The sequence below is a fragment of the Panthera uncia genome (genome assembly GCF_023721935.1).
Source record: "Panthera uncia isolate 11264 chromosome A3 unlocalized genomic scaffold, Puncia_PCG_1.0 HiC_scaffold_11, whole genome shotgun sequence".
NCBI lineage: Eukaryota > Metazoa > Chordata > Mammalia > Carnivora > Felidae > Panthera > Panthera uncia.
This window is the reverse complement of record NW_026057578.1, coordinates 57,617,453-57,627,293: the sequence shown is the minus strand read 5'-3', so window position 1 is coordinate 57,627,293 and position 9,841 is coordinate 57,617,453. Positions and strand designations below refer to the sequence as shown.

General features: G+C 38.7%; 1 protein-coding gene and 1 non-coding gene across 8 annotated transcripts in view; both read right to left on the bottom strand.

The window, feature by feature from the left end:
- Positions 1-9,841, bottom strand: part of RNF149 (ring finger protein 149) — a 34,935-nt gene that overhangs the window by 1,651 nt on the left and 23,443 nt on the right. The window contains exons 6-10 of one of the 7 annotated variants that reach the window (XM_049651350.1): positions 8,321-8,519; positions 3,900-4,658; positions 3,335-3,355; positions 2,219-2,363; positions 614-756 (exon numbers count right to left, since the gene is read on the bottom strand). In XM_049651350.1, the coding sequence (XP_049507307.1) occupies positions 4,615-4,658; positions 8,321-8,519 (243 nt within the window). In that variant the 3' untranslated portion in view covers positions 614-756; positions 2,219-2,363; positions 3,335-3,355; positions 3,900-4,614. Of the gene's footprint in view, positions 1-613; positions 757-898; positions 1,049-2,218; positions 4,659-8,320; positions 8,520-9,841 lie in introns of all 7 variants that reach the window. The other 6 variants (XM_049651346.1, XM_049651347.1, XM_049651348.1 and 3 more) reach the window with 6 other exon arrangements.
- LOC125937199 (small nucleolar RNA SNORD89) lies at positions 2,027-2,141 on the bottom strand. Its single transcript, XR_007462294.1, has one exon. It is a non-coding gene; the product is annotated as a small nucleolar RNA SNORD89 (small nucleolar RNA).

Below are 9,841 nucleotides of genomic sequence, written 5' to 3'. Positions count from 1 at the left end.
CCATTTTAAACTGTAAAATCACCAAGGTACAAAATTTTGGAAAAGACGCTAAATACATAGTGGAGAAGGATACACTATTGACACTTTGAGAGCTGAAACAAGAAGGCAGAGTGTCCTCTTACTAAACCTCAATTGGAAAAAGTGTGTCACATGCCTCAAAATTTCACTGCACTGTACGTGTCCACAAAGGACTTGCAAAAAGCACTGTCCATCCTGATGTGAGGGTTACAGATAAATTCAGTTGGTGAATTTACAAGTTCTGGACTCTGCAAATAGACTATTGCTAAAAATTCCAGGATCACACTATTGGTGTTTACTTGAAAGAGGAAAGATTTCCAAATCTAAATAGTTAACAAAAAACAGTAGTTATATTTAGGGAACATTTTACCCCCCCCCCCCCCCCCCCCCCAAAAGTGAGTCAGGTTTACATTTAACACCAGCCGGGCTCTGTGCTGACAGCTCAGAGCCTGGAGCCTGTTTCCGACTCTCCCTCTCTCTCTGCTGCTCCCCTGTTCTCTCTCTCTCTCTCTCAAAAATGAATAAATATTAAAAAAATTTAAACACCAGCAAGAGGTTCTTCATTAAACATGTTTAAAAGTAGAAGAAAGGTTACCTGAAATCAACTATAGTCCTGGGATTCAGTAACTGTAATCAACTTTTAAGTGTAGTTCAATTGACTGCCATGTTAAAAACAATGTATCTTGAATTCTCTGGGTTTTCTAGTTCCGGTTTCTAGTTGTAGTATCTTCAAATCACCTGTAAAAAGACAGCACTAAGTTACACCATAGGGTAGAAAGAAAAAATGCTTCAAAATTAATCAGATCCCAAGATACAACTACTTTAATTCTTTTAGCAGTGTTTATACATTTAAACAACTTCAAAGAAAGTTATCACTCACCTTTCTTACAGAGTACACACTTTCCCACAATTTTAAGTGGTGTGTACCACTACTTAATGTATCTTGTAATGATTCTCATGGAAAGCGATGGCTCACGTGCTTATTTTAAATAATATTTTGAAGGGCAGCACTTTAGCATTTTAAGGGTATCTGGAAAAGTAACGCATATTTTTACGTACTCTTTAAAATTCTTGCACACTCTACCTAGGTACTAAGACATTTTGTTGGTTTCACTTTATATCTGGTCTGTTGTTTTTATGCAATCACTACTGTTCTGATCAGGAAATCCATCCCTAAAGTGCTTCCAAAAACACAGTCCTGGGATCCAATACCTATGCAGCCAAGCCCCACGAAAGTGCTGGTGTTCTCAGGTTTCTCATTAGCCCATAATATACAAGCTTACACCTCTTCAAAAAAATGGATTGAATTAATGTGATCCATATACCTTTTTCAATTTACAACTTCTACTTTGCTGTTAGAATAAAGGCAAATCTAGCTAAATGGCTGATTACACTGTAGAAATTTTACTTTTATAAGAATTACGTTAGTACCTTTTAAAATGAAATGGTTTTAAAACTTCAAAAGCGAAATTAACTGGGAAAGGCGTAGGTGGCTTTTCTAATTGGTTGTTGCATCACAGAAGCACAGCGTATGTTATATATAAGACTCACTTTGGTTCAGGCCAGCATCCTGTGCTTTGTAAATCACAAATTGGGTTACACTGAGCTCAAAGAGACTGCTTTTGACCAAACATGTAATTACCTCAGGTTCTCGTTAATAACATACACATACTGATTTAAGCTCAGCCTTCACTGAGCAAATAAACTTTAATGTGCTCAAAAGAAGAAACTTGCCAATTAAGCTATCCTCTTGGGGAATTTAGTTACACTGGGTATTTCATCCCAGTGGGAACACACCTGTTCCTGAAGGCCTATTTCTGTTTCTGATTCTAGCAGTCCCTGATGCAGCAAGTAGACTGCAAAGTATGTAGACAGGTATTTACTACTCAATTTAAGATCCAATGCCTTCAATTCACTGATTTTTTCTTCTAAAAATATCAGCTCTCTTTGGGAAGAGCAGACCCCTCTGAGAAAGCCTGCCCAAGTGCAAAGCTTCAATCCTGAGGTTACTGAGGTCAGACCAGTGATTCGCTTCTGGAGATTTTGTCATCGTGTGCCCCACAGAGAGCAAACTGCTGATGGGCACACTGCAATTCGGCCTTTTATTGTCATCACTCCTCAGTGACTGCAGGAGACAAGCTCTCAGGAGAGGCTTTTTATATTCAAGATCCCCCAGACTTCAGCATGTGAGGAAGTTTACCTGTCCAAGGTGCCCTGTTTTTGCACATCTCCTCCTGCCCTTTGTGGTGTTCTAGCGGGAAACCCAGAGGTAGCACCTGGGCAGGCGGCTGACAACAGTGCTTCACGTTCATGGTCAAACTGCTTCTTTCACATGCTGCCTGGGACTTTCAAAGTTAAAAAAAAAAAACAAAAAACTGTTTCTACAGTATTTGTGAACAAATGGCTTTTATGACAATTGTTAGAGGGAACATGATTACTGCCATAAATAATATGACTAACCTTAAACCAAATCTCTCTGGTTTACCCTTTCTTGATTACATTCCCATATTCCGAGTAGCATTTTATCAATTTCATGTCTCAGCAAACATTCTGCTAATATTTGACCCTTTTCTATCATATTTATATCTAAAAAAAAGCCTATAAAAGGAAGCTTTCAAAGTGTTGCAGTTCTCTATTTTTTCTTGGTAATTCCTTTCTCTGGTATTAAAGACATGTTTCCAGGGGTGCCTGAGTGGCTCAGTCGGTTAAGTGACTTTGGCTCAGGTCAGAATCTCACTGCTCTGTGGGTTTGAGCTGCTGATAGCTCAGAGCCTTGAACCTGCTTCAGATTCTGTGTCTCCCTCTCTCTGCCCCTCCCCCATTCATGCTCTGCCTCTCTCTCAAAAATAAACAAAAAAAATTATTTTTAAAGACATGTTTCTGCAGATGAGACCAGACCACTACAGTTCTTCCCATCTCCTGAATTTGCAGTTTAGTGTTCAAACGTTTGAATTATGGAAAGCTGTATCTGATAGCTGCTAATGAAGAAATCATACTTCTGTAATTATCAAACAATTTAGCTTGATCTGTCATGGTATTCTTTTTAAAAGTCTGCTTCATTGGATACTGGAAAGAATTATTAATTAAAGCATGTCTCCCAAGTATGTATCTTAAAATACAAACAGCAAAAAACCTACTTCGTACAGAATCAAGGACATACTTTCCTATTGGCAATGAACCACAAAGATAATGGCTATTATGGAAACCTACTTTGAGGCTGTCAGTGAGAGCTCAAAGTCAGTCAACTTTTCTACTTCAGTAGCTCCTCAAGTTGAATCTGGCCACAGAATTTACACCAGCAAAACTGTTTACTCACCAAATGTTTCACTATGAGTGGCTAAAATCCAAAGGCAACAAATAGTTTGAAGGAAAAAAAAGAAAACAGAGCCATACAAAACTTAGATGCAGCTGTTAAGAATGAATTCCTTACATTTTTTAAAACTCCAAACAGACCTTTATTTTTACTCACAAAATAAAGATACACACAACTAGCTTAGAAGCAACAAAGGACAACAGTTTCAAGTTTTAAAAAAATAACTCTCCCTCATCCTCCTCAACTTCCACCTCCAAGAAGGGAGAGGAGAGCAGAAAGTGTGTGTTTTTACTTAATAATTTTATAAAATTTAAGAGTGCAGTCTCCAAAAGCTTTACATTCACCTGCCGCTTTCAACCTACAAGTGAGAACAGCCAAGATTAAAAAGGATAGATGATTACACAAGATCATGATCTTTAAATCAATCAAGAAAACTGCTTACTTTGTAACAGAAACAAAGTTCTCCATCCTTTTAATTGTAAAGATTAAATTGTAGTTGGAACTAATACAGTCATCATTTACAAAAAACTCTGCCTGCTCGATTTTCTTAAGGCAATGAAGAACTTACTGCTCATGTGTGATGAAGGATCTTAGCTTTTCATTCGTAGAAAAAATGGACACATTTCCCTCTCCTTTAAGGTATCACAAGCAATTAGGGATTAAAAAGGGAAAATGCAAATCCTAAAGTCATCTAACGCTTTTCCTATAATTCCAAAGAGAGAACAATGAAAAGGTGTTCGTAGGTTTCAAAGTCTATATAATAACACGGAGGTTTGAGAAAGCTGTAGATTTCTCAGATCTCATTTATAAGTTTAATGTTCTAGAAAAGCCTTTCCTCCAAGGAAAACTCGTGATCAATAACTGAAGTGAATTATACAATTCCACTTCCCACTAGTCTAAATTCAGTTGCTCAGTCTAAAGCCATCCTTGAGAAACAAAATCCCATTTGTATAGTACCGTGGTAGCTAGTCTAGTAGTATTCAGAAAAACCTCCCCCTGCTACCCCCTTTAAAGGGCCTTCCTAGTGGTCTCCTCTGTAATAGTCCAAAACAACATACTGTTTATCGTAAATGATATATTTTAGTAGATAAATATATTAAGACTAATCAAAACATCTCTTTAAGAATAAAATATCTTAGCCCTTTGTGTATCAAATCAGAACCTGAAAGGTAAAAGAATGTACATTATTTTCAAATATACAAACTATGTGCTGAAGTAAAAAAAAAAAAAGTCCTTTAATTGAAGTCAATGCTCTGTCCATGACGCGGTCACCAGGATGTGTGCTAGGAGATGGGCCTTCCATGTTCAAGGTCGCTCCTGCCCATTTCTACAATGAAGCAACAAAAGCCAATGTCAGCCACTTAGCATATTCTAAACTTCAATTACAGAAGCACTGTGACTCATTTGGAGACTATAATTCAAGCAACAAATTACAAAAAAATTTACATAAAACCTACATGTAAAATTGGCAACTCATTCCAGAGAGCAAAAAAAAATATACAAACATCTTCCTCACACAGAGTGTGAGAAGTTTTCTCACATTAGCTTAACCAATGTTACTTTAATCAACATGGTGCTATTAAAAAAAGGATGCAGTCTTCTGGTTGGTGAACTAGTGTATGTTTTCAAAAGTAAACCAGACAGCTATGACGACATCTGATGATGATGATGGTGGTGTCACTGCCCACAAAAACAACAAAGAGCATTTCCTGTGTTATATATGTGACTCTGTGAGGTAAGGATTAGGATGTTATTATGCTCATTTTACAGATGATGAAACATGGGCACAGAGACATTAAACTATCTTGGAAAAGGAACTGGTGGTTCAAAGTCAGAAGGTTTCTTACAGGAATAGAGTACTTCCTTAAATACAGAATCAAATACTTCAACTCACCTACAGTCAGAGCCAAGAAGGTCAACTGGACAACAGAAGGAGTACTCACCAGGGAAACACAGTCTCTAGTGAGTAGTCTATCATTAGTAAGTTCCACATTTTATTTCTAGTTGCTCCGAAGAGCCTAGTAAATGTTTTCTCAACTTTAAGTGAAGCCACATTTTATTCTGGAAGTACTAGTGTCTGCTTAAGAGAACTGATTTCTTGGGAGTACCTGGGTGGCTCAGTCGCTTAAGCGTCCAACTCTTGGCCCAGGTCATGATCTGATGGTTCAGGAGTTTGAGTCCTGTGTCGGGCTCTGCTTCGGATTCTCTCTTTCTCTCTCTCTCTCCCTTTTTCTCTGCCCCTTCCCTGTGTGCATGCATGTCCTCTCTCTCTCTAAACTTTTTTTTTTTTTAAAAGAATATATTTCTCCAATTTAATATTTCTCAAATTATATTGGTACAATGATAAGGTGGAAAGAACATGAACATTTAAATTTACCTATCAATTTACTCGTGAACAAATACTTGGAAATTAAAAATAAAAAAGGACAAAAACAAAAAACAAAAAAGAAGAAAGCAAACACACACACACAAAAGGCAGGTGTGGGGAGTGGGCCCAGCTTCTTCAGAATGTATCCAACATCCTGTTGTTTTATAACCTAGCATCTTTTTCCACTTTTATTTTTATGCACTATTTCTTTGTGTGTGTGTGTGTGTGTGTGTGTGTGTGTGTGTGTAGGGGTGATTTTATTTGTATAGAATACATTTCCAAGGACGAAATATCAGCTTCAAAGACTATGTATTTTTAATTTAATAGATGTTGTTACATGGCTATTCAAAAAGGCCAGGGGGCGCCTGGGTGGCTCAGTCGGTTGAGTGTCCGACTTCGGCTCAGGTCATGATCTTGCAGTTCGTGAGTTCAAGCCCCACGTTGGGCTCTGTGCTGACAGCTCAGAGCCTGGAGCATGCTTCAGATTCTGTGTCTCCCTCTCTCTGCCCCTTCCCCGCTCATGCTCTGTCTCTCAAAAATGAATAAATGTTTAAAAAAAAATTTTTTTAAAAAGGCCATAACAATTTACATTTATAGCACAATGTATGGAAATGCCCATTTCTTGCATCCCAGCCAGCAATAAATGTTAGCTGTCTTTTGAATTTTTTTCTCATTTGAACACTGGAAAGTGATATCTCACTGCTATTTCAATTTGCATTTTCCTAATTAACTTGCATTTGGATTTGATCTTTTCTTGTTTTTGTTGTATACCTGCACTTGTAGTCTACACTATGCACTATTTCAAATGATAATAATATCCTACTTCTAAGAGGGGAGAGGAGATGCTGACAGACCAATGCACGGCAGATAACAAGAGTGCAGGAAAACGTGGGGGACGCTTAGGGTGAGTCTTTATCGGCCTTTAACTATCTCAAGGGTGGTCAAGTACTAGAGAAAGGAAAGTTAGTTTTTTTTCTGGAGACTGAAGGCAATGGCAAAAATGACACTGGCACGCACTTGGGCTCAACTGGACAGGATGGATTCTAAAGGTGGTTCCATCCCAGCAGGCAACCAGGGAGCTGGCTGGGAGAATGTCCTTTCTGCATTCCAATGCTCGGAAATGGGTTTTTCCTTCTGTTCCACAGTGTGCTCTTCTTCCTTGGCTACTGGTTTAAAACCTAAGTTCTAGTATTTGTTTATTTTTGCTTCATAGCCAAACATAAAACTGATTCAGTTTGAGTTTTACTGATTTGGGAAGATATGCTTCCTCTTCCCCTATGGAAAAATTCAAAATTGGAAGCATCAATTCTTCCCAGTTAAAATAAATTCAATTATAATAAAAATTTTCACTCAGCAGAGTAATTTTAATTTTTTAGAAAAATGCAGAATAGTCCAGAAATGTTTTTAAATTAATAAAGGTGAAAGAATTTGCCTTGCCAATATCAAAACATATGTAATTATTATTCACTAAAATGATTATAATTCACTAAATATTGGGACAACTGGTTAAACATTTTGGGGAAAAATAGGTTAAACCTTCCGTTAAGCTATGTGGATTAAAAATTTAAATGTAAAATACAAAACCACAAATATTAGCAAAATATGGGTTAATATATTTATAATCCTGAGATAAGGAAGACCTTCCCAAGTTAGTATGCTATCAAAGGCAGAATCATGAACATATGTTGGGACTAGAGAAAAATTAAACATTTCTACTAGCAAAATATACCAACCAGTCAAAGGACAGACAAACTGGGGGAGAAATGTATGTCATACATATGACAAAGATCAAAGAACTCTTAGAAGCAACATGAAAAAATTAGTTTCTCCAGAGAAAAATAAGGATGAAACAGGCAACTCCTGAAAGAATAAAAATGACCAACAAATATGAAAAGAAGGTCACCTCATTAGTAATTAAAAAAAATGCAATTCACTCTGTCTCCTCTCTCAGAATGACAAGAAATAATCAGACATCTAAGTGGTGAGGGTATATGCATAATAAATTCTTTTTTTTTTTTTTTTTTTTACTTTTTAAACAATGTTTATTTATTTTGAGGAAGAGAGAGAGAGAGAGAGATTGAGAACACTCAAGCTCTTGGGGCAGGGAGGGAGGGAGAGAGGGAGAGAGAGATTCCCAAGAGAGATTCTGCACTGTCAGTGCAGAGACCGATGTGGGGCTGGATCTCTCTCTCTCTCAAAAATAAACAAACATTAAAACAAAACAAAAAAAGAGTCAGATGCTTAACTGACTGAGCCACCAGGTGTCCCTACACAGCGATTTCCGAGTGTTAAAAATAAAGTCGCCAAAAGGGTGCGGTTTAAAGAAATTACAGTGAATCTAAACTGTAATACTATGCAGCCACACAGAATCATGCACCTATTGATACAGAAAAGAGCTGCACACATTAAGAGAAAAACAGGTAACCTAACAGCACATAAATGATATGTGATTAAACACAGAAAAACATCTGGAAAGCTATTTATCAAAATGTTAAAATGGTATTTCCAGGTGTCGGATCACAGTTTCTATTTTTCCTTTATGTTTTTCTGCATTTTATGTATTTTTTCATTTTGTTCCCTAACTGCTAGCAACATTGTTTTAAAACCTGGAAGGCACTTACCTAGTAAGGCTGTGTCTTCACCTGCATCTTCTTTAAAGCCGGCATCACACTGCAGTGCAGACTCACTAGTGGAAGAGGACGGTAAATTGTTCCCGTCACTTCTGTCCTCCTCTTGTAGAGTAATACTCAAATTTGCAGCCAAAACACTCCCAGGGGTAGATTCTGGAGCGGGCATCTCCTGCACATCCTCCACCTCTCCCTTGAGAGACGAAAAGAAAATACCTTGTCTGGGTAACACATTCAAAGCTTATCTATCATCTCCTAATGATTAGGCATAATCCATACGGAATATTTTTATACACAGAATCAGGCAAGAACATTAATGTCTTCTTTATTTAGCAACATCAGAAAATTAATTACTTCTCAATAAGCAGCTAAGACCTAAACGGTATTTATTTTAAAAACCATTTCCCACCTTGACGTAAGCAATGCCACCTTTAAATTCTTTATTGACAGTAAGTGAAGCTTTGTCATAGATGCATTTTCCTTGCTTCCTGGACAGAGGGTGTGAATCAGCCTGGCTGTGGCCGTGAGCTAGGATTACTGCCTCTAACTGTCGTACTGTCTTACTGCAGGCACCAGGGTTTAGGGGAAGAACACAGTATCTGAAAACAGAGGGCTTCAGACTGCATTTAGTTCACTTAAAAACAATCAATTGTGGCTCCCTGAGGACAGTGTCTATTGGCTCTCAGTCTACCTTCAACTCTCCCGTGCGCTGCTTTAAAGAACAGGACCATGAAAGTGACATCCCGGTCTTACATGGAGGCTAATCCAGATACCTTTCTGATTAATACCAGAGTCAGGCCATGTTGTGAGAGAGGAAACCACTAGGTCACCTGGTAAATGAGCAGTGGCTTTTGGGTTTACTGTGAGCCTGGGCTTTACGTGAGAACATGGTGTTTGTTGCACCTCCCTCACCGGGCTCTCAGGGTCAAGGGCACGGCTGGCACGCTGCTCCCACTGCCACTCCACAGGGTTTTAGAACCGCCCTCCTGAACAACACAGCACACAGACTCCTCCTCACTGGTAACTGAGACTCCCGACACAGCAAACCACGAATCCTACTGAGTTGCTAGAAAGTCCAAACTCCCACCCAGCCCACCCTTATCTGTTTTCCCAGATAGTTACTGAAGTGCCTGACAAACTGGACTACCTGCCAGTCTCAAAGCCCACACGGTCATACCCCTATCTGCAAAATAGTGATTGGTCAGACAAACTCTTTAACACCAGGCTCAGACTCCCCTCTTAAAATACCACCTTCTTATCTCCCCACTCCACCTGGTGGAGTAAATTCCTCCTTCCTCCATGCTCCTCAGCACTTCAAACATACATCCTCTGCTACACTGTACGCGGGTGTGTCCCCTGGCCCCCAAAGTCCAGAAAGTGAAATCCCCAAGAGCCCACAGGCAGAAGGGCTGCGTCTCACTTGTCTTTGTCTCCCCAAGTCAAGTTTCGATCTAGCACCTGAAAGAGTGCTCCTTTGATACATGCTTGCTGAATGAATGAAAACAAGAGTGACAA